The 25,224-nt window shown below is 41.6% G+C and overlaps 1 protein-coding gene across 5 annotated transcripts in view; it reads right to left on the reverse strand.

Moving 5' to 3' along the window:
- Positions 1 to 16,531: 16,531 nt before the first annotated feature.
- Positions 16,532 to 25,224, reverse strand: part of esrrb (estrogen-related receptor beta) — a 48,297-nt gene continuing 39,604 nt past the window's right edge. For all 5 annotated transcript variants that reach the window (XM_028566414.1, XM_028566413.1, XM_028566412.1 and 2 more), the window contains 2 exons: positions 22,783 to 23,052; positions 16,532 to 19,780 (listed from right to left, as the gene is read on the reverse strand). In XM_028566414.1, the coding sequence (XP_028422215.1) occupies positions 19,536 to 19,780; positions 22,783 to 23,052 (515 nt within the window). In that variant the 3' untranslated portion in view covers positions 16,532 to 19,535. The remainder of the gene's footprint in view (positions 19,781 to 22,782; positions 23,053 to 25,224) is intronic.

A 25,224-nucleotide genomic window follows, 5' to 3' on the forward strand; every position in this document is an offset into this window, starting at 1 on the left:
TTTGCCACAGTGCGCCCGGCCCCCTCCTTTTCATCTACACGTGTGTTGTTAAATTATCCCTCCTGTTTTTCACATACTCCACACTCCATTCCAAGGGAGCTCTTTTTATGGGGCACGTGAAAGGACAGAAGAGGAGGTATGTGCTGCAGCTCTATTCAGAAACACTTAGCTCGTAAATACAGCCTTCCCTTCACCAATCAATCCGCTACTTAAAGGCGGATGTAATTTGAGCTCAGTCAATGTGCTTGGTGTTGAAAGCATCCTGCCTGGTTTTCCTAACCTGAAAAAAAGCCCACTAATGTCCAAGCATCTAATTAAAGCTTGAGTCTCACTTGATCACATTCTGGAGCGGTCAATGGGGTGTGTGTTTTTGTGTGTGTGTGTGTGTGTGTGTGGGGGGGTGTTATAGTTTAATTATCTCCACCCAAAGTGGTTAAAGCTAATATTTAATTAGAAAATAAACACAAAACGGAGGCCTCAGTATCAAATCATGATCAATGAAGCAGAGCGAGGACCTATATTGTAATAAGGGGGGAAACTCCCAGCTTATATTGCCACATAAAAGAATCATAATTAGTCAAACGTAATTAGCAGAACATTACAGAATTACTAGGCTGCACAGCAATGCCTTTCATGCTTGTATGAAGAGAAAGCAAGGAGAAGACAAATCAATGAGCTAAAAATTTGAAGGATAAGGATAGTGTTTATACACTGCAAACCTTCCAGTTATTTTAGTGTAACACAATATAGTGCTTACATATACAATATCATTGTCATTTTCATTTGTTTCTTTAGTATACAATCAGATTTAAAGGTTTGCACTTGGTAATACCCAATCTGAGTTCTGCTTGTACTGCCATTAAGGTTTAAAAAAAACTAGAAAATGAATTCCCTGTAGAAAATGCTAGTGAATGCTGAAAAACTTAATTGATAAAGTTAAACTGGATTGCTGGCATAACTGTGTAAGAAGAAGGTGAAGTTTAAATTAGTATGCATTTCATTAAAAAAAGTTAGGGTGGCAGTAGCTCAGTCCATAGGGAATTGATTTTGGAACTTTTGGTTCAAGTCACCTTATGGACAAATGTACTGGAGAGATGCTAGTTCAGGTACAGACTGTTATCCATAAGACACTCCTTTATGAAACAGACAACCACTAACGGCAAAGGTGGGATTTGAACTCACGACCTTCCAACTGTAGAGCAGTTTCTTTAGTGGTTGAGCTCTGAAGACTCTGCAAAGTCATCTCAATATTTCAACTAAGCTTCAACTTCACAGAGTTGCTTCACTTCTGTGAAGCAGGTTTTAGGTTATTTCATGGATAGATAAATGCATTATACTATATAAAAGGGTTTGATTGGTTATCACTTATATCTTGGAAAGTATCAAGGGTTTTTTCAAGGATTATTTGCCCATTTAAGATGTTTTAATGGATTATCTGCATGTTTAAGAATTTTTAAGGGGCAATAAAAGTAAAAAAGACAAGATTGATAAAGGTGAAAATTCAGTTTCTTTCTCTTTGGATCTTTGTGTTTATCATCCCTGGAGATGGTCCAGTGGGGAAGGACACAGACCAACAATTAGGAGACGTGGGTTCAAACCCTTCCTCAGTTATCCCACACAAGAGTGTTGGTGAAGAATGGATGTGGTTTCATTTGTGTTGATTTCAACTTATGAATTTCCAACAACAATTTCAACTTACAAATTTCCAAATCTCCAACATAAAATTCAACTTACTTTTTTTTTTGTCTCTAGGCTGTTAAGCTGAAATTATTAAAGTATTTAAAGAGTAAAACCCCTTAACATATATAAAAGAACATCACATGTAACCACACTTTGTGTCATGTGACCTTCAAAACAGAAAGAGAGGTGCTTATTAAAGAGACCAAGAAACACTCCCAGAGGTCGTTCAATCAGCAATTACAACCTATATTAACGTTTGTGGTGGCTCCTCTAGTGGCAGAGTAGTTATGACAGAAGCAAAGCAGGAGGTAAGGTAACGATCTGGCTGCAATACAGTGTTCAATTGTGTTAGTGTGTTGTTTAGCAGTGAAAAATACAGTATACTGTAAAAGTTACTTAATTCTGATTCAAATAATTCTATTTAAGTGATGTTCTACCACAACGCTTTAGACCAGAGAGTTAGGGACAGTATGTGGAGCATCACGCAACAAATTAGACAGGTACATAATGAGGGTGGTGAGTGTTAGAGAGTTACTTTAAAAGGTCCAAAGTCAGTAAAAGTGTGTTAAGGAGAAAGACAGATGCTGTGGACAGTATTCTTAATTAAAAGGTTATTGAACTTATTCAGAATTATATTATAATGTTTCATTTGGAAACAGCTCTATCTTCGAAGTCTCTGCTAAGCTTGCACATACCTTTATAGTGTGATAAGGTGAAAGATTGTACCTTGATCATAACAATAACAATGCTTTCATTATTTGACCACTTAACAATGCCTTAAAAGAGCTCTTAGACATTATCTTAATTGTGTGCCCCACAGCAATGCAGATTCTGAGAAAGAAGAAAGGACACGGACAGAATCAAGAAATGAGGACATAGAGACAGGAATTGAGGAGTCAGAGAGAGTAAATGAGGAGAAAGATACCATACACGTTTGATATGGTCCTACAACAGGAGGCTTTGACACTTTGAGCTGTACTGTACTGTTTGCCTTTTTTTTTCAGATCAGAGCAATAGCCCCTCCAAATGTCTGTGCCCGTTCCTGGTCCTAGTATAGTATGTTGAAAAAAGTGATAAAAAAGTCGTTGTAAAGTATGTCAAAAAAAGTGATAAAAAAGTCATAGTATAGTATGTCGAAAAAAATTAGAAAAAAGTCATAGCATATTATTGCAAAAAAAGTGATAAAAAGTCATAGTAGTGTGTCAAAAAAGCCATAAAACTCAATTTTTAGTATGTCGAAAAAGATCACAGTATAGTATGTCGAAAAAGCGATGAAAAGGTCATGCAAAAAAGTGATAAAAAAGTGATGGTCTAGTAAGTCAAAAAACTGTTGAAAAAGTCATAGTATGTCAAAAATTATGAAAAATACATAGTCTCGTATGTTGAAAAGAGTCAAAAAGTCATAGTATTGCATGTCGAAAAAAATCACAGTATAGTATTTCGAAATAGTGATGTATAGTATGTTGAAAAAAGTAATAAAAACAACATAGTATAGTATTTCAAAAAAGTGATGAAAAAGTCATAGTAGTGCGTCAAAAAAGCCATAAAACAGTCACATTTTTAGTATGTCGAAAAAAATCATTGTATAGTATGTTGAAAAAAGTGAAAAAAATCATAGTATAGTATGTCGAAAAAGCAATGAAAAGGTAATGCTATAGTATGTCAAAAAAAGTGATAAAAAAGTCATGGTGTGTAAATCAAAAAAGTGTTGAAAAGTGTATGTCAAAAATTATGAAAAATACATAGTATGTTGAAAAAAGTCAAAAAGTCATAGTATTGCATGTCGAAAAAAATCACAGTATAGTATGTCGAAATAGTGATGGTATAGTATGTTGAAAAAAGTGATAAAACGACATAGTACAGTATTTCAAAAAAGTGATGAAAAAGTCATAGTATAGTATATCAAAGAAAGTCTGGAAGAACATGCAAATTCCACAAATAAAGGGCCAGCACAGACTGGGACTCAAACCTGGGTCAGGGTCTGCAGTGTTTACTTGTTGGAGCAGTGAAAACCTCTAAGCCACTGTGCCACCAAATCAAGTATGTTGAAAACAGTCATAGAATAGTATGTTGAAAAAAGAAATTAAAAAGTCATAGTATACTATGTCAAAAATAGTCATAGTATACTATGTTGAAAGGGTCATGAAAAAGTCATGGAATGGTATGTCGAAAAAGTGATAAAAAGGCCATGGTAAAGTATGTCGGAAAAAGTGATAAAAAAAAGTCATAGAATAGTATGTCAAAAATAGTCATAGTACAGTATGTTGAAAAAAGTGATCCAAAAGTCATAGTATATTATGTTGAAAAAAGTCATAGTATAGTATGTCGAAAAATGTGATAAAAAAGTCATAGTATATTGAAAAAAGTCATAGAATATGTCAAAAATAGTTATAGTATAGTGTATCAAAAAAGTGATGGTGTATAGTATGTCGAAAAAAGTGAGAAAAAAAAATACATAGTATAGTACGTCTAAAGTAGTCATAGTATAGTATGTTGGAAAAGTGATGAAAAAGACATGGTATAGTTTGTCTAAAAAAGTCATATTTGTGAGCTGAAACATTTTCTAATAGCTGAAGGTTTTGTGAATAGTTTAAAGTTTGAATTACATCTGTAGGTGAAAGTAGGTGTGAGGAGTAGCATTTAGAAGTGGAAGAAGCCTGAAGAGGATGTAAATATTGTTTACTTACAATGTAAAAAGAAAAAAGCTTATATTGGAGAAACTTTAATAAAAATTTAATACAAGCACAAATGTCCCTAAATAGCTGAACATTTTTGATATTTGAATGGTTTTTGTAGCTGAAAGTATATAGAAGTAGTAGGCGACCGAAAATAGTACGGAAGAATCAGATAACAATACTGTGAATGCTTTCACACAATAACCTGTATGTGGATATTTATTGAGGAACATCTCACCTCAGGCTAAGTATACAGACATGCTGTAATTCTGTTGCTTAATAAGCATCCAGGACCTGGCTCTCTGCATGTAAGTGTGTGTGAGATCTTATCTCATAAAGAGGCTTATAAATGTACAACTATCTCATGTCACATAAAGAAGGCCACTGATTTATTCCTATTGATCAACTGCTGGGGGCCACGACAGCCTTGTAACGGAGATCAACACTCCCTCACAGCCAAGGCAGTCTGGCTGCACTGAGACATATGCACACAAGTCGTCTGCTGGACTATACAGATTAAAATGGAAATTATGCACGATTTATCACGCTTCACTTGAAAGTAACTCCATGAGAAGAAATACAAGGTGTATTGCAGAAAGACAGACAGGTGGACATACAGAAAGGCATGAATATTGCAAGAGGAAAGTGCACGAGCATTCCATCCCCAACTTTGGCAAGCTTTTAACAAACAAGTAAACTGACACCCAAGTTTACTAAGTGTCTGTGACATCACAGCTGACCAGTGCTAGGCAATGACCCTCAACCTGTCTCTGTATGGTGCCCCAGAGGTGTCATAAAACCTGGGCAGGGAGCTTTGCTTGCGATGACAGAGTGCCAGGCGCTCTCCCACCAGGACCTAATTTCCCCCTGTGAAAATGGATAGCACGTCCATAGCGTAGCTTAGTTTAAAATGCAAAATGTGGACATTATCTGGCATGGAGATTCAGCGGCATCCATCACGCTATGCTAATGCAACCCAGTGGTTAAGATATTCTAATGTAAGCCACCCTGGAGATGTAGAGGAATTAACACAAACAGAGCAGGGCGGCGGGAACACAGAGGGGTCAGGAGATAGGACAGGGGAGCTACTCCTGAGACAGGCGCTGCCACACACACACACACACACACACACACACACACACACACACACACACACACACACACACACACAGGCTCAAATAAAATGAAACACACAACAATGTTTCTGAGTATTTGTCATATGTCAGAATTACAGTAAACTACAAGGTAATGCTATCTTTGACAGATATAAACAGTAAAATTGATAGCAGGAATATTCAAAGAGAGCTTAAAAAGCTGTTATGAATCAGTATTTAAACCCACCACCCAGAATCCAGATGCACACACAGTAGTTGTCTGACAGTATCGATTACATGCTCCCATATCCGACTCATTCAGACTTTTTCTCCCTGCTGGAATAATGTTTCCATTCACATTACAGCTGCAGGAGCAGGGAGCTTGTTTTCCGCATCCTGCAGGCTATTTGGAGGCCTGTGCAGAGTCCCAGCAGACTTCCTCTTCTCAGCTTAGCTGTGCTTATGAAAGCCCAGTCCCAGTCCCCTGCTCTGCCTTCCAGAGCTGTAAGGGAAGGCATTATTATCATTATATTAATGTGACATTAATTGCTTTTACTTTTTCACTCCATTAAGTGTGCTCTATCTCTTTGGGAGCCTGGCCAGATGGTTTATCACTTCCCGTGCTGTTGGTAGCACCATTAATGGGCTAAGACACTGGGCTATAAAATAATTGCGCCGCAGTGTTGGAAATGTTCATCGCACTAATTGAAAAGTAATTGTGGAGGTATAGTGCAACTGTCACGCCATAAAAGCCTGTCATAGGAGAGGAGGAGGGCTTTCTAGTAAAAAAGGCTATTGTTTGCAGTCATACACTACAGCAAGTGGTCAGCAATGGTGGAACAGCCTTTATGCTAAATGTTAACAGGGGCAATGATCCATTGAAAACATGACTCTTTTATTTTCTACCACCTCACATACTGTAATAAATACATCACATCATCATTTTATACTGTGGTGATTTACATTATCTTAGTGTTTTGTTATGTCTGTAAACCCTGTCTACATATTGTAAAATTAACACTGTGAGCAGGAGTATATGAGTCAATTAAATGAGTAAAATGACAATGCAGGTCCTGTGATATGACATTGGAGTGCCAGTAATGTCTTAACATTAACATTTGAAGAATCAACTGCAGTTATAGGAGAGTGGCGTAAGATGAAACCAGATGTATTATAGCAGAGATCTCAGACTGAGAAACCTGTAAACTATTGGTTAAAGAAAAGAAAGCATGCAGAGCAGTGAGACTGAATCAATGACTTTGGACACCAAAGCCTCATGGGTTCTTGCCTCAGATAAAACATTTGGTGCATCCCTGATTTTCCACGATACTACATATCTTGATGAGATATAAATCAGAATTACAATTTCAATAACCACAGCGCCATCAGTAATGATATGATTTACTTCTAATGAACTTTGGGATATTACATCGCAGAACCAAGAGTATTACATCGTTAAAGTGTTAATGTAACATTATAAAATGCCATTAAACTGGCAATTAATCAGCTTGAAAAATAAAAAAGGAAGTTTTACTGCTCCAAAAACCTATAGATTTCTAATTTCTTCGCAATACTGACAACAAAACCATGCAGATTTTTCTGTAAGGATCTTATGAAGTTGTTGACAACAGCCAGAGCAAATACTCAAAGTGCATAAAACAAATTCCATGCATTCTAAACCAAGCGTCATAAACATTTGAAATAGTTTTCCTGAAACTCAGAGCTGTGGGACATGTGGGGATGCAGCTTAGTGAGGGTCCATAGTTTGTGCCTGTCGCTTTATTGATGAAAGCTTGTTGTTTGAGGTGATGCTGTGGGTTAACGGAAGGGCCGGTGGGCGTTCGTTTAAGCCGTCATTACGAAAACAAAGCAGCCTCTCGCTGCTTATCAGCCCCTCATCGACTCCCCTTCTAGCCCCTGTCGTCCAGCATATTGACACCAATTGACTGGGACTTGAGGAAGAACAGGATGGTGAACTTGTCTAACACAGATCAGGGTCAGGGCAAGGGAGAGGGGATGGGGGTGTTTGTTTTTGTGTGTGTGTGTGTGTGTGTGTGTGTGTGTGTGTGTGTGTGTGTGTGTGTGTGTGTGTGTGTGTATGTGTGTGTGAGTGTATGTGTGAGACCCCCGCTTTCTCCCACATGGATCCAATACTGCTGCGTGTGCTCCAAATCAATGACATGGGGTGAAAACTAGGCCTGAAATTGGAGTGATTGATTCCAGCAGTTATGATGCCACGTTCATTGATGCCTTTTGATTTGCACCACTCTCCTTTCGATCCTTCTTACTTCCAAAATGGCCACAACATCCAGCATAAGGTATGGTAATGTGTGTGTGTGTGTGTGTGTGTGTGTGTGTGTGTGTGTGTCGCTTTGAGGAAGTACTGTAGGTCAAACAACCAGCATGAACTGTGAGCCACCTCAACCCCTCACCCAACCTCCATCGTTCTTTCCTCCTTCCCAAGGTCAATATCCTGAACAATTAGTCCGAAGAGGAGGAGGATTTGAAGCATGGTCGCACCCTCTCCAAATGCCCCCTCAAGGGCTCAGGGGGGCAGCAACGGTATGTCAGACTAAAGTGAAAAGTGTACCCATTCCCTCTTTATGTCTCCATTTTCTACCCTCATTAGGGCCATTCATGAGCACTTAGAGGCCCCCTGCACATCCACACATCACCCCGGTCAGGTCTGCCCTCTCTTCGATGCACCTTTCCCAATCAAATAACTATCATTAAAAGCACATTTGTCTGTGTGTGTGGCAGAGACACAGTCACCTAGCCAGTTGTATATACTGCAATCATACTAATGTAATATTGATTGGTCCCAGTCACCATGGCACCAGGACAATAGTCCAGTCCTGCTGGCCACTGGTCAGTCTCCCAGCAGCTTCACCTCCCCCACTTGGCTGGCTGGATGATCCATACTGCAGCAGATAAAAAGGCATGGCTCTCTCTCTGTCTTTGCATAGAGCTCTGTAACCTATAGCGCACAGGACAGCAGCGTCAGAGGACAAAATCTAAATGTATTCATAAACTTCATCCTCAAAGTGGCAGGTCCATACAGTCGTAAATCTCCAGCTCATCCTCCGCTCCTCTCTTTCCTTCCCCGCCAACGCCCGCTGGCCTGTCAAGCCTCAGAGGAAGAGAAAACAAGAACGGGGCAGTCGTCAGGGAGGAGAAAGAGTGTGAAAATACAGCGAGGGGTGAAGCAAGTAATGTTAAGCTCAGAGAAACTAGTCCCCTGTGAGTCCATGTGCAGCACTACAAAAAAGAAGAAAGAAACGAGACAGAATCATTACATTCAGCTCAGGATTTACTGTTTGTTCTCACAGCAGACTCACCCACTTTTCTAACATACATTAAGAAACTTTGTCTGTTCTGAATATTTTTGGTGAATTCTCACAGTGGTAAGTTGACGTCATTTTGAATTCCAAATATCTGAGACTTGTTTTTTCTGGACAGCTGTGCCCTTCCATCCACCGGACCACACACACACATACACGCACACACGCACGCACGCACACACACACACACACACACACACACACACTTTGCAGTAGCAACAATGCAGCAGAAGTGTTTGATGACAAGAAATGCAGAAGCAGGCAGCTGATTTTCTTGACGTCTCAGCTGCCTGAAAACAAAGAGAACAGGACTCCATTTTTGATTCAAGTGAGTGATTTGCATAGAAAAGTTCATAAGCACGGGACATAAGGATATGGTCATAAAAGAAGGCAATAAAATGTTTAACTATGACAGAATATTAAAACTGGCAGTAAATTGAAGGCAGGCTGCAGAATGACCCTTGTAGAGTGACTTCCTCGGTTGGGACTTCCAATCTCAGCGTATGAGAGGGGCACTCACTGTACACAGAGAATAAAACATCCCCTGCCGACCCTTGACAGATATGGTTGTCTCTCACACTTTCATTCTGCTGGATAGTTAAGATTTAAGATAATGACACAACGACTTTCACGTTGATGCCGACATTGAATCTTTTTAAGAGGCCTCCTGCTGCCGTGCCGGGACGGCCTGTCAGCCACTGGCAGTGAAAGAGTTGAATGTCTTGCGCATACTCGTTTCCCGACGTCAGGAAGAAATTGTTCGTAACATCGGCCCCTCACACTTGTCTCAACTCATTTATTTCAGCCAAGGTCTGCGGATATAAATAAAAGGAAATGTTACTGGAGCATTCAAACTCGGTGCCAGCCTTGAGACCAGTAATGTGACCACATATCATCAAAAGTGCTGAATCTCCCTTTGTCACCACACATGACATGCAATTCCTCCAAACATATTCACATTTTGTTGCCATTCATACAAATAAATAATCACAGGAAGCCAGGACAGTCTTTTAAAGCTGACCTCTACAGTAATACTGAGTGTCCATCAGATTTATCCTGTTGCTACTAAAAATAGATATTATTTACCACCCACAAGCATTATCTTTAACATACTGGAAATCTTCTTCTCAGCTGGATTTAAAGCTTTTTTTTTAATCATGAATGCAGTTCAACAGGTGGTCCATAGATGGAGCTCTTCTCATTAGAATATACATTACATTACAAGGCTGTCCTCGGGTAACTGTGAGCTGTCCTTCATTCTTCTACAGCAACAGAGCTGAGCTGCAGTAAGGGCTTTACCTTTACCTGCCCTCTGTGTAAGCAGAAAACAAGGCTGCTGGAAAACAAACATGCTGCCTTGTTGAGGAAGAAATGTTGAAATATATCTAACTGTGTCTTCAAAAGATAAAGTGACCATTTTAACAGTTGTGTTTCTCTGCCTTACTTAACACACTGGACCCCTTGTGAGTGAATGTCAAACCACAAACCACGGGTCCCCGGAGCAGTATGACTTAATTGAGCTATCCTGGGAAATCTAATTACAATAATGCACAGAGGATTGTGTAATATTCCCTCTGTTTCTGCTCTAACACCTATCCCTCTCTCTCTCACACACACGCACGCAGGCACGCCCACACACACACACACACACACACACACACACACACACACACACACACACACACAGATTAAATGAGTCGGGAGGGTGAGATGAGACATACACACACGTGTTAGAGGGTTGGGGATAGGCATCCGTAAAACATTTTCACGAGAGATGTTTTAATCACGATTCATGGGCCAGTAAACCTTTAAACAGCAGCCAGTCAGACCTGCTGGGCAGTGAGGACAAAACAATGACAGCGTTATATGATCAAAGAGTGCAGCATGGGGAGGAAATAAAGTTGCTTGCTTCTTTGTTTTTTTCAAAGGATAATATATACAAACGTGGTCATATGCAGTGTATCTCAGTGCTGCTGGGGCCAAGAGACAAGCAATGGAACACACACACTCACTCACTCACACACACGCACGCACGCACGCACGCACGCACGCACGCACGCACGCACGCACACACACACACACACACACACACACCTTGGGTGTCGTTATTGGGATTTCTAAAATAATCCATCCTCTGACTGTGCTTATTGACAGTGTTAATTCCACTGAAAAGTGTCCTAAAATGCCTGCCGATATGTGAGCTTTTACTGCACAAAGACAATAGGAAGAGGTCTGCAGCTGTACACTGAAGGTATTGATGCTTGTCAGGCATTGACAGAGGCAACCTTTGTGTCTGGTGTGGACTGACAATGTGAGAGGCACTTTGGGTGACTGCATTTTGCACGAGTGACACTACAAAGGAAGATGACTGGACACTGAAATGAATACATTTGTACGATTGTGTGAGATCAAATTTATCTAAGAGTTCTCTGTGTGTGGGCTAAAAACAGAGGCATATCAAGGGCTGGAAAGCAGATGTGATTTGTGTATAGTTTCTTATGGAGTCAATACGTGTGTATGTGTGTTTGTGATTGAGTGCAAGGTCAAAAGGACACACAGGAGAGAGACAAGGGGGGGGAGCGGTGGTGAACTAAGAGGGGGGTTGCTACTGTGCCCAAGGCCATACCCACACAGACGGACACCATATTGAAATTAGCAAATGGACTGCATAGTGTCGCTTGCTGCCCCATTTGCTTTCCCCTCTTCTCAGGGTGATATACAGATGCACCCAGTGATGGGACATCACCGTTTCAAAGGGGTAGCGGGGTGGGGTATAACAACCCCCCGTCCTAAAATTAAATGGGTCGACTCTTATTTATTTACAGCATGTTTTGCACTCATCCCATAACATTGTAAATTACCTGCATGGTCAAGGCTCCTTTCTCAGGCGAGGAGAGAGGAGAGAAAAGGACATAAAACATGTGATCTATATGATATTTAATTCAGGAATCACATATGATCTGTCAATTTCCATATATCATGCTTTATGAGTAATATTTTAAATACAAAATCACGTTTATGAATATAAATGTGTGAATTACGAGCAGTCATATGTGTTATACGATGTACAATATGTCTATAGGCCCCAGACAGAGTGTCTTGCCAATATTTATGAGATTTCTACAGTCTATCTCGTAAGAGGATAAGAGATGGGCGATTTCCTTGCTGGGGTCTTAGGTGGTTGATCACGGATCTATTTTTCACGTCACGTGCGGTCTTGTCATGCTCTTGACTGAACTCCTTTATTTTTTCTGAAATGCAAATAGCATGAAAATAGAAACAAGGATGATCACAATAAAGAAGATGATGCAGTGCATTTTATGACCTGAAATTCTTCATGTAATTTATTGTTATAAACATGTTGGAGTTTGGTTGTTTTGATACAAGAAAGCCTGACACCTACTTGAACTTAATTATACAGCCAAGCAGGCAGCGATAGAGACAGTATGTGTGTGTGTGTGCGCGCGCGCATGTGTGTCTGCGTGTGTCTGCGTGTGTGTGTGTGTGTGTGTGTGTGTGTGTGTGTGTGTGTGTGTGTGTGCAGAGAGAATTCCATCAAAGGGAACTCTCTCGGGACCAGACCTGGTCTCTGGCTGAAAAAGGCAGGGGCCTCCTCCATTATGGCAAACAAGTGCATTTGCTTTAAGGCCAGTGGAGATTTCTAACCTTTGCTTGACATGCCGAAAAGGTCAGGCCCATCCGTGGCTTCCCTCAGGAGTTGCGCCTGACCATTTCCTTGCTGCTCCCTTGGACTCCCAGGAAATCCTGGGATCCACGGTACCAACAAGATAGCACAGATTGGCAAATGACGTATGACAAAATGTGTCTTTTTGCCTAAATCACAGCTCACTAATTTTGAAGTCATGGTTGGGATATTCTGCCATGTAATAAATGTAGGATTAATAAGAAAACTAAAACCAATATGTATATTTGGTAGAAAAAAAGGAAAATGAACCTATGAATATAAACAATTCTAATATTTATTTTCAGTTTTAATATTTCCAAACATGTCCAGAATATTTGAATAACCACACCTGTACACTCATATGAAACAAATGTCTTCATTTAATTCAAAATGCAGGCCTGACCCTCAGTATTAACAGGGTAATTGTGTTAAACGCCTGTGAAGTGAGCACATACAAAACCCTGTGTGAGTTTTTCTCTATTTGATGGACGTATCCATGCTTATCAATGTTCCTTATCTCCCTTCATTATTTCCAAACCAGTGGTTAAATTGGAAAAGCCCATAAGAACGCGTGAATACATGGCAGAGGCAATAAAACAGTAGGGAAGAAGAGCCCCCCCACATCCCACAACAGTGTTTTCCTTGGGTGGAGGGAGATACATTCAGCAGATAGTTGGAAATATTTCTGCTCCCCCACAGCTCCATATCAGTGAGCAGCACAGATAAAGATACAGTTGGGCAAATAAATCTCAAATGAAGAAGGAAAAGCCTTCACATGCAGTTATCTTATGTGTGTGTGCAGTTTATTACCTGCCCGCTGCTCTCTCACAGCGCTTGTGTTCCTGCAATGTTCAAGCGTTAGGGAACAACTAGGTAAAAGCAGTATTTTCTCTGCGATACTGGCTGGAGGGTCAGTGTGCTCTCATCCTAACAGGCATCCTGTGTGCACTGGTGGTGCGCCTTTCTATATCCTTTGGGACTTGTTCTCAGGGGGATTTTGTGGGTTTGCTTAATTTCTCATATCAGCAACAGTGAAGTTTTTTTCATGCAGCTCCTTCTGAAGGACCAGAACCACAGTTTGGCCCAGAAACTTATTGACCTGATTATTTCATTTCATTTCTTTGCCATAGATTTTTATCTGACACCTACAGGAGATTGATATTAGATAAGAAAATGAGTGTTTAAACTGCACTTATGCCCAAAATCTCGCCTTTCACTGTGTGATTGCATAATGGTCTGATGAAACATGTAACAAGAGTAATTTGACAAACTGGGACAAAGGTCCACTGATGGCCACTAGGTTTTTTAGAACAGCAGCTCAGCCGTGCATTAAGTGGTGAGCAGAGCAGGCGTGTAACCTGATAAATGCACTTAAAACAGTGAAGATGGACAATGAGAGGGCGAAATCTCAGATGGCCCCAGCCTGTGTGCCTGCTAGGCACTTTGACAGCCTATTGATCAGCCAAAGGGAGTCTTGGGCAGGGTCAGAGGTGTGAGTATGCATGGCTCAGATACCGCTAGTGGGACAGGTACAGGACAGCAGTAAGCAGGATCTATTAGGAAATAGATCTACTCTTGAGCCAGTTACGTTGTCCTTTTGTTGAAGATCAGACGCGTTGTTGACTGCTCACACTCGCAGTTTCCTCTGTGGAGATGGGTGAAATTTCTCCTCCAATATACACAACAACAAATAGCAATCGGTCTGTTGTTTGAAATTGATGTGACGTAACGTTTCTGTCTGGGACATTGATAGCCCACGGTTGTGAAAATGCCCAGCTCCTGTTATTGAATAGTAATAGGCTTGTCGGCCGGTGCCTCCAATTTCACAAATGGAGCAATAAATACACATAACAGAATCAGGGGAACAATAAGAATGCTCATAAAGGATGGTTGTGACTCAAAAACAAGGAAGAGTGTGGGGGGGAAAAGTGAGAGGAAGGAGGGGTCAAAAGAAAATTTGACAAAGGAAAGAGATGAAAAAGTGTGTGTGTGTGTGTGTGAGAGAGAGAGAGAGAGAAACTGACAGAGAGAGAGAAGAGAGAGAGAGAGAGAGAGAGAGAGAGAGATGGTGGCCCACTCTTCATTTCTGTGCCACAAGCTCTCCTGGGCATTTGCGTGCTCCGTTTTCAGCCTAAGTGTAATTTGAGCCCTGGGTTGATACAAAGTGTATGCAGCAGCTCTGTTCAAACCCAATCACTCACCCTGACGTGTAATCCTTTCCCTCACCATCATCAACGTTGCTTTGGGAATAATGAAACACACTTAAGCAATACACAGCAGTCATACAGCTGCAAGCAGGGCCGCATCTTGATGAGATGTCTCGTAACTCTAATGAAAGGTGTTTTGACCTGTCAATGGAGGTAAATGATTGCCTTGCTACTGTATCTGTGGGAAACGTATTGATGGCGATATCCGGTCCAACCGGATGATTTGCATGAGAAACGAGGAGCACATTGCTTTTAAAAATACAGCACCTGGCAACTGTGCTCTACATTATATTTGTGTGGGGCTCCAGATCTTCTTTTTTTCCATTGTTTCCACAAAGAGGATTATTACAATTAATTGGTTAGCAAGACATTATTTCAAAAAGGGAAATTGGCTCTTATAATTATATAGAGAAGGGAATACTTTATCTCCCTGGAATATCAGCTTCCTGAAATAATGGAGCTGCAGCCCCTCACTCCCCACCTCCATCAGCGTTAGCGTGTCTGTCTGCCTGTTTCCTGTGACGGATCCATTTTCAACAGCTACTGGCCCTGCAGTGGCTGCGGTTGATGGCTGGATGGTTGGGTGGCCTGTGTGAATCTCTGACTGGCTTGCCTCGCTTACCTCGCCACCCATCTGCAACCCATGTTCTGCTGTGAGCTCCAATCAGCTCTTTGTTCTGTCCCATTGCTGAACTCACAGTCAGTAAAGGTAAAGGTACTTTATGGTCACATACGCATACATGTAGCGAAATTCATGCTCTACATTTAACCCATCCCTCAAGGGAGCAGTGGGCAGCCATTTACAGCGCCCAGGGACCAACTCCAGATCTGAGCCAGTGCCTTGATCAAGGGCACTAACTGGAGAACATAGTACTGTGTTTTGATGGCAAGTGGAAACCCACGCAAACATGGGGAGAACATACAAACTCTACACAAGAAAGGCCCGGAACAACCTGGATTCAAACCCAGAATCTTCTTGCTGTGAGGCCACAGTGCTAACTATTGGGCCTCCATGTCGCTCTGTGTGTGTGTGTGTGTGTGTGTGTGTGTGTGTGTGTGTGTGTGTGTGTGTGTGTGTGTGTGTGTGCGACTGGCAATAGTAGAATGGGTAAACACACTGAGCAGAGGGCAACGTGAGAGTAAGGGTTGCTCTACTGGGTGAATGGCTAAGTAGAAACACTATACTGATGGTAAACACAGTAAAGAGTGTGTTTTCTGACCATCACTTTGGTTTAGATTGAAATATCTCAAAAACCATTGAATGGATGGACATTTTGTACAGTGAATCACGGTGCCCAGATGATGTATCTAAATGACTTTGGTGATCCTCTGTCTTGCCCTCTAGCGCCACTATGAGGTTGACATTATTTTGTTTTTATTGACATGTCTAAAAGTGATTTGATGGATTGCCAAGAAATTTGGTAGGCTACATATCATCTCATGTTCCCCTCAGGATGAACTGTAATATCTTGACGATTCCTTAACTTTCCCTCTAGCACCTTCATCATGTCAACATTTCAATTTGCCCAATACTTTCGTTAAAGACCAGATAAACTAATGGCTTCCCATCAGCCTCAGCTACTGTATTAATTAGCAATTTAATTAGCATGCTAAAATGCTAAACTTAGATGGAGAACACAGTAAACGCTATACCTACTAAACGTCTGCATGTTAGCTTTGTCATTGTGTTAGCATGTTGATGTTAGCAACCTCACCAAGGCGCTAATGTCTTTTTAAAAGCTGTTACCTTAAAGATTATTGGCTTGTACTGGTTGAATATGATATATACAACTTTTCATCTTAGTATTTTGCTTGACAACAGATTTTAAGTTCAAACACAAAAGAATCACAGAGTTCAGGTAGTATTTAATTCATTGATCCTTTACCTTTTTGAAAATCAAAACGTAAAAGTTACACAGATATTGGTGATTCAACGATCAGAGATATCAATGTACACCATTGCCAAATGATATATTTCACACCATAAATACTCATAGCACAGAAGCAGGAAATCAGTTACCTGCCCCCGTCTGCAATTTGTCATTAAGGGACCAATTCTGACACATTGATGTTCATAAAAACGCATACCTGCTTAGTAACCAAAATGGGGGTCACACCCACTGATGGCCAAGTCGTGTGGTCAACGTGAAGCATGCTTTACCTTTACAAACAGATCTATGAAGAATAAGTGGGAAGAGAATATCAGTAACTACAATTACAAATAGCCTATTTTGGTAGGAGCACTGAGGGAGAAAAACAGTTTTCGATAAAAAACATGGATGGCTCAGGTATGTCACAGACATGTGAGGATGATAAAGAGCAGAACGTGTTGAATCAGAGAAATATTGACAATATGATGAGGTAGTAGTCAGCAGGGCGCTGCATACTTTATTTTCAATGGTATTTCTGCAACCTACTGTATTGAAGCTGATATATTTACACACTTAGACACAGCTTGTAATGTAAGACATGTTCTCTTTTACTTTACACAGTGCCATATTGCAAGGTAAAAAGAAAAAGGGAGATGAGAGTACTCCCATTAGTATGATTCTTATGGCTGATCATCTTGGGCCACTACAAAATTCTAGTTGTAAAGATTTTCTGCAAAAGTTTTCATTTATACTGCACTTTTATTGAAACAAGCACAAAATGATTTTATCAGTGGAGCAAATCAAATATAGTTCTTCTGCTATACAGGTTACATGTTTCTGATTAGAGGGATTTAGAATATGTCACTTAAAGCATACACATTCTTCCAAATCTAAGTAAAAGCATGCTTTTAGCATGGTTCCAGTCAGAATTGGTCCCTGTTGCATTGCCCAACAGTAAAATAACTCAAGTTATATTGTCACCCTTTACTGTGGAGCTTGCTAACTGGACTAGTTTAAGTTGGGGTTGATTGGGTGCTGGAGTGGGTAGTCTTCCTCCCTTATGTGGCCAATCAGGCTGCTGTATAAAAGGCATGCCGGTCGCTGGATCAGTGCTAGCCACTGATATCGCAAAGCAAGGCGACAACTCTACCCTACTGCAATGTCACGGATTCCTTTGATCACAGTATCATATTATTGTGACAGCGCCACAATTTATCACATCACATAAAATCCTTCAGTAGTATAAGCATTCACTTCCAACACATTCTCTCTCATATGGAGAAGAGTGGCACGAGTCTGCTGGACTGGGCTACAGTAATACTCACACCCAGCGTAACGGACATGTAGCTGAACACAGGGAGAAGGGAGCATGAGGTCTCTCTCTCCCACCAAAGATCACACCTTGTACTGACACACTGTTGGGTTGCTGTTACACTTAGGAGCATGCTAACACTTTGTTTCTTGTAAAGCTATGCACATGTGCACGCTTGGGCATCCGGAGGTCTCCTCACAGATGCCTGCCTGTTTCTTGGCCGGTAGGAAGGGTGTTACTCCGCACTAGCCACTGTGTCAACATGAGGTCAAGAAGAAGTGTTCCTCGAGTCGACTGTACTCCTGGAGGGAAGCCGGGCAGACAACCTCCTGCTAGGTTAAAAATAAACCCAGTGTTAAGTGCCACCACTCCCGCTCTGCACCTGCCATTTACCTCTGTTTGGTCGAAGCTCTATAAATGCAGGCACAGCTATTAAAAGACGAGGAGGTGTCTTAAATGGTGAGAGCAGATGCTGGGCACCTTGCTCCCTGTGTGTGGGATGACTCTGCCATGGGTTTAAAGGGGCCCAAAATAGAGTGGTTGACATATGGGCCTGTGATTGTTTGAACAAGGAATCTCCTGGACTTCTGCCACTCTGCATAAATCCTTTGATACTGCCACACCAAACACGCTGATTATCTTTCACCTAGCCCGAATCAGGTCATCTATTTGCATGCCAAGTGGCAATTTCCATGGGCTTAAACAATGACCAAATTTGGGGTTCAATGGGTTACATGAACAGCACCGACACAAACCACTACAAGGAGAGGAGGAACACTAGCGTGCAGTGGTGTGTCCCACTGGTGGGAACTGAGATACACAGGCATGGTCTTCTAGCAACAGCAGCATTGAAAAGCACATGAAAGATAGAAGGTTAAGCCTGGTTTCCCCACAGCTCCCTTTATTGCTGAGTTACTACAGAATAAGACGACTGACTAATTGTACCTGCCTATGCTAGTTTGGTTAAACACGGGACCAGCAAGTCTTCCAGTCTGAGACCGATCCACAAAGATCACACGGTTTACTGCTCTGGAGAGGTATATCCAAGGACATTTAAACTGATAAGAGTTCACATTTAGGTAACAATTTTAGTTCATTTTTTTTTTCCAGGAAGAGAATAAGAGAAAATGGCCACCAAGTTTACCAGACTTTAAACTGTACACTCAGTCTTCCATTAATAAATATATACATGTCCTGGTCAAGTCCAGGAAAAACATAACTGTGAGACTGTTTATGGTTGTTGACACCTCTGCTGTCTTCAGAACAAATTTAAGGAACCTTTAGTTCTCTGAAAAAAGTAACCTCTTGTTATTAAAGACAGGCAACTACTTATTCTGAAGATGCTGAGGGGTCCTTCTTCATTTACAGCATGACCACTCACGATTAACAAAAACCAAAAAAATTATTACTGTACATAGTATTTCTTATATATTTTAAATTAATCTGCATCATTTTTATATTTATACTAATAACCAAGTTTTGCATTTGTTCTTTTTTATTTAGTGTCCCAAGGTTCCAGGAGGAAGAGTGAGAGAGTTCAGTCCCTCTCCTGCCTAGCACAGTCAGTGGGGGTCTCCTTCTCCTGCGTACCCTCAGCCTTGGTTCAAGTCACTTTCTGTATCGCTAATGCAGCCCTCCGCCGTTGCCGTGGCCAATAAGCCATCCTCCGATCAGACCTTGGCCTCCAGCATCTCCAAGAAGAGTTTGTGCATGGGCACCTTTCCCTGCACCTTGATGCTGTAAAAGTGCTGCACCGCCTTGGTGGCCGTCTGCCGCAGCAGAGGCAGGGTCATGAGCAGCTTGCCTGCCCGCCTCGGGTCCTCCTGGTGCTGGCTGCTCTCGTAGTCCTGCAGGGCCTCGTGGAGAGCGTCCTGAAGCTTCTGGACCGCCTCCATGTCCTCTATGTGCATGGAGTCTGATGGGACGAGAGCAGAGAAAGGAGCATGAAGACTGATGGATTTTCAAATTTGACAAGAGGAAAAATAGTAACTTGTAAGAAATGTAGTTTGCACTTTGAGACACTGATAATATAACAGGAGTGATGGGAAATGGATTTTTCTAAAACTAAATTAAATCTCATGATTGATCTTTACTGCTCTGCCAGGAGCAGTAAGGTAGGGAACACATTATCATTATAACTCACACCCTGACAAGATAAAGAATAGATCATAAAAAACTAAACAAAAATACAACATCTGCTTTATTTCATTTATTTAGTCTTTGGTGGACTGGGCGGGCTATTCATACGGCCCTTGACCAGAGAGACTGAAAATCAATGTTTTCCTCCAGTAACGATGGCATGAATAGCACCCAATCTTTTCTGAGCGAGTACACAGATTAAACACCTCACTGTTCCAAAGGACTGATTGTTTACAGAAAGAAAAAAACAATGGAAAAAAGGGGCTCCATTAGAGAATTGGAAGCCATAAACAAGCCTGAGATGAATACGCTTCCTTTCAATTAATTTTCTTCCTTCTCTCTCAAAGGAGTTTCTGACCATCAGAGTGGAGGGAAAACAAACACTAATGGGGTTATTTTACAGCTACACGCAACAACTCATATAGCAGTTAAAAACAAACATTTAGATTTTCCTGTAAATGTTCTGTGTTATTTGACTTTATTTCTATATTGTACTGAACAAAGACTGTGACACACTCAGTTACAGTGATCCCAGATCTCTTTCCCACCTCCTGACCAGTTTTAGAGCAGTCTACAGTTTCAGTCTGGCTTCTCTCTGGTGTTCTTCGCTCCTATACTGCCATTGTTTTTTTTACAGATCCTTCTGTACAACATCATGTTACACCACTCCCTTCGCATTATTGCCCTTTTCTGCCTCAGTTTCTATCTCCCAGCCCCTCTCAGGGACAGTTCGGGGTTGTGGTATCTCTCACTGGTTAACCGGTGTCTGGCACTCAGGTGGCGGCATGTCATTGGCTGCCTGACTCGTCTCACCTTGGCGGTGCATATTTTACCACACGGGACAATAAAAGGCAAAACAGATTTCAGACTTCGCCCCAAATTCATTGACTGGAACAACTGTATTCCCAAGACCTTGAGACATTTCTCACCCTGACGGTTTTCAAATCCACAGTGGTAAAATGAAGTAGGTCGTTTTGTAAAGTGAATGTGGGAGGGAGGGAGGTGAGAGGGGGAGGATGGAAGAACAAAAGGCAAAAAAGAAAAAAGAAATCTCAGATGAGGATGTGGTGTAACATAATCATCTCTTGTTCTTTTCACAGAGGCTGGATTCACAACATGCTGCATTTTTACAAATCAAAAGTCATATTTTCTTCTATTTTCCATGCTCACAAACAAGTTTTAGCAATAAACCTTATTTGAACCTACAATAATTGAATGTTTTGCAAAGGAAGGAAGAGGAGGAAAAAAAGAGAGGAGAAAATAAAAACAGAGATAGAGACATCTCAAGAGATGGGCAGGAAAAGAGTGCAGGAGACAGCAACCACGCAGTGTGTAGTCTTTGGAGGAGGGGCAGACTAAAAAACAACTTTGAAGAAACAATTTCCTCGCAATCCATCAGTGAGCCCACGTCGATCCGATTGATAAACTGCTAATTACAAAATCAATCGCTATGAATTTTCACAGCTGTCAGACAGAGGGGCTCCCGGGAGAGCGATCTCCCAGAGACCTTGTTCTAACATTCCGGACACCCCCGCCCCCTCCCCCTCTTCTCTTCTCGACCCCCATCTCTCCTCGTTCCCACACCCCTCCTCCCTACCCTACCAAAGCACTGTTGTCTGAAAGCAAAGGCCCACCATCAGCATTTTCATTTTTCAGCCCTGGACAAAACAAGGGAAAGCGGCCCAGTGACCCAGGCGTGCATTGATCAGAGCGGGACAGGTCCTGCCTGCTCAAAAGGAGCCTGTCAATAGCGGCGTGCCGTCTTCGCATTGGAACAAACAAGGCCTATCACTCCCTGATACTCATTTCATTCGACTTAACACATTTTATTGACAGCCCCTGTGCTCCTAATGAAATGCTAAATTTATCTCCCGTGGCTGCTGTGCCCTGCAGCTACTGTTATGGAGATGGAGAAAGAGCAAGGAGAGGGAGTGCTGGAGAAATACCATAACACGGAAGGTGTTCAATTAAAAAAAGCTCACTCCTCCATCCCTTTTTCCCATACACTGCCCTTATCTTCTCTCCATCTCTCCATCTCACGCCCCAAACTAAAGGTTACACTGAAAAACTCCTGAAAAACTAAGAAATGTCATTTCTGAAACTGTGTCAGACAATACCTTAGTGTTTCTGGATATTATACACTAGTGTAGTCTAATGTGCATTACTCAGAGGACCAGTCAGGAAAAAGCTAAATATTCTGAGTGAGTAATAAACTTTTATAAAAATGTCTTATTTTAAAAGAATAACTACAACTCCCGTGTATTCTTCATATATTGTGTGCATATGAATTTGTTATTTCAGTAAAGTGAAATTGGTTTGCATTTATTGTGCAAGAAATCTACTATTATTTTGTCATATTTCACTGAATGCAATAATGCTTTTACAACATGAATTAGAAAAACTGAGTTAGAATAATAAGATGTTTTTAAAACAAAAATAAATGACAGGTAATATTGACGGGTTTGTTCTTCTGAAAGTAACTATAATTATAATAAATATATAAAATAGATTATTTACATATATGGTTAATAAGATGACTGCTAAATTAAAGTAACAGTGATTTCTGCTGCTTTCATATTATTAACACAATTGTTATGTTATTATTATAAATTACTATGATGTTAAAAATACTTTTCGTGATTATGAAATCAAATGAAATAAATCATTTCACTGTTATTTTATATTTTTCCTGATGCTCATTTAAGACATACTGCAGTTTTCATTAAATTGCCACCTGAATGTTATTTATGATGCGTCAGTGTGCTGAAGACGGCCCACCTGAGTTGGCGAGAGCGATGGCCTTGAGGGTGACAAACTCCTCCTTCTCCACTTTAAGCTTCTTGTATTTGCGGACCAGCTGCAGGATGGAGACATAGAGGTCGAGCAGGCCCGTCAGCCGCGAGTGTTCCTCGTCCATGATGTAGTCTTCGGCGTACACCAGCTCGTCCTCGTATGGCAACGAGCGGAACACGATGCTGAGGATGAGGATCTCCATCCAGGCGCTCTGCAGTAAACTCATCTGGTCTCCCAGAGAGAGAGAGGAAAAGCCTGGGGGGACAGAGGGGAAATAAAAATGGAGCAGAGTCTTTGTGTTTATGCATTTCTGTTCAAACATGCATAGGTGTGCCTCTTCAACCAGACCGTCTTCTTTCATAAGAGTTTTAAAAAGTAAAAGAAAGTATTTCAAAGTAAAAGAACAGACGGCACTTTGACTCGATCAGTAAACCAAACACGACTTGTCAAGCCCACGTAGCTTGGAGTACATGTCAAGGCACATGTTGGAGAGTGGTGTTTAATTTTAAATGCACAGTGGAAGTTCCTCTTTGAAGCCGGTGTCAGAGCACTTGAGTGGGCTTTACTGTAAGTGAGGACAGTAAATCGGTGCAAAGGTCTGGGATACACAAAGCCATATGGTTACCCCGTGTATCCTGTCACACCTCTATTGGTGTGCAGGGGGATTAGCACTGAGACACATTCTCATTGGAGGGGTTGAGGACATGACATGCACTGTGTTGCAGGAGGAGGTGATGAGAGGACATACATACACGCACAGCAACACGCACAGATACATAAACATGTGTCAACCAGGAAAACAAAACTGACACACATGTGCACATGCGGATCATGACACCTATACGTATGCACATAAATCCATAGACATAAAAGTACACACACACACACACACACACACACACACACACACACACACACACACACACACACACACACACACACACACACACACACACACACACACACACACACACACACACACACACACACACACACACACACACACACACACACACACACACACACACACACACACACACAGAGCACAGAGCACAGAGCACAGAGCACAGAGCACAGAGCACAGGGGTCACATGATTCAAGCCCAGCCTGAAGACTTGCTTAAACCCAGGGCCTTATTCTTCAACAACAGCTGGATGAGCTGAAATTGGCTCGGGCACATCAAACCACTGTCATTTCCCCTTCAACACCACTACATATGCTCAAAATAGAACATTAAATAAAACAAACAGTGAGATCCCCAAAAGATGAGTTGTGAGAAACTTAAACAAATTAAAAAGGGTAAAGGCAAAAAGAGAAAGGAAGAGAGAGTGAGGAGCAGATAGCCATCTCATCCTTTTTTCCTCCGTACTACCCTTCAGCTGTCAATAAACTGCATGAACACCCCCCACTCTTTCCCCTCCATCTCCCACCTCCCCTCCTGCTGCACAGCATGCCTGCAGGCGGCCCATTCTGACAGCACATTAGGCTCTTCAGCTCCGCCCCTGATTAATATGATTGCTTTTACAAGTTTGCTGTTGCCACGCTACCTGCCACTGCGTGATTAAGAGGCGATAGATTACAGTATTGACCAGGGTGCTCACCGCACCTATTCTTAAATATAAATGATCTCACTGGGGAGCCTGATGTTTATCTCCTTTTGCCAGGTCACCATGAAAACAAACACACACACACATATGTACGCACGCGCACATGTGCAGGTTGAGAAGAACAAGAGACATGATGAGGAAGCGTGAGAGAAAGTGAAAAAGAAACACGATGGAGAGAGAGTCAGGCAGAGAGAAAATAAGAGCCAGGGAGAGTAGTACCTGAGTGTTCAATTTCCCTTATCGTGGTGATGACCACTGCAGGGGAAGAGCTGGAGGATACATTAATTAATTGATTGTGATCAGAATGTGAGGGCCTTCACATTTTGAAGGGGAATCAATAGTCGGTAGAATAGAGTGCTAACAGAAAGCTGCTGGTGCCCAGCTGGACTGGTCAGAGGTCTGACGAGCCCAAATTAGACCCAACAAAGCAAACTGCCGAAAGCACTCAAAACACTTGGCCATTATCAGTGGAGGCAATAAGCCATATTTTGTAAAGGCCTGTGCCATTACACATATCCAGACTGCATCTTAAAATCTTTTGTTATGTTATTTCCTTGTCTGCATACGTGGCTATTAAGTTGTACTGACTGTGGACTGGCTGGAGGGAAAATTGTCATGCAAGCATGGACGTGGTCTTGATTGCCGCATCAGGTTGTCATCACAATCCTGGGCAAGGCTTTTCTAGCCTTTTAATGCCAAGGAGGGCTGAAGCGGAACTAAAGCGCTGCTTCCAATGTGACAGCTCGTGTGAAGGCCTTGTTCAGGGTTTGTTGCAGAGGCTTTAGCATTGTTCTGATACAGCAGACACCTCTCAACCATA

The sequence above is a fragment of the Perca flavescens genome, chromosome 20, assembly GCF_004354835.1.
Source record: "Perca flavescens isolate YP-PL-M2 chromosome 20, PFLA_1.0, whole genome shotgun sequence".
Classification (NCBI taxonomy): Eukaryota; Metazoa; Chordata; class Actinopteri; order Perciformes; family Percidae; genus Perca; species Perca flavescens.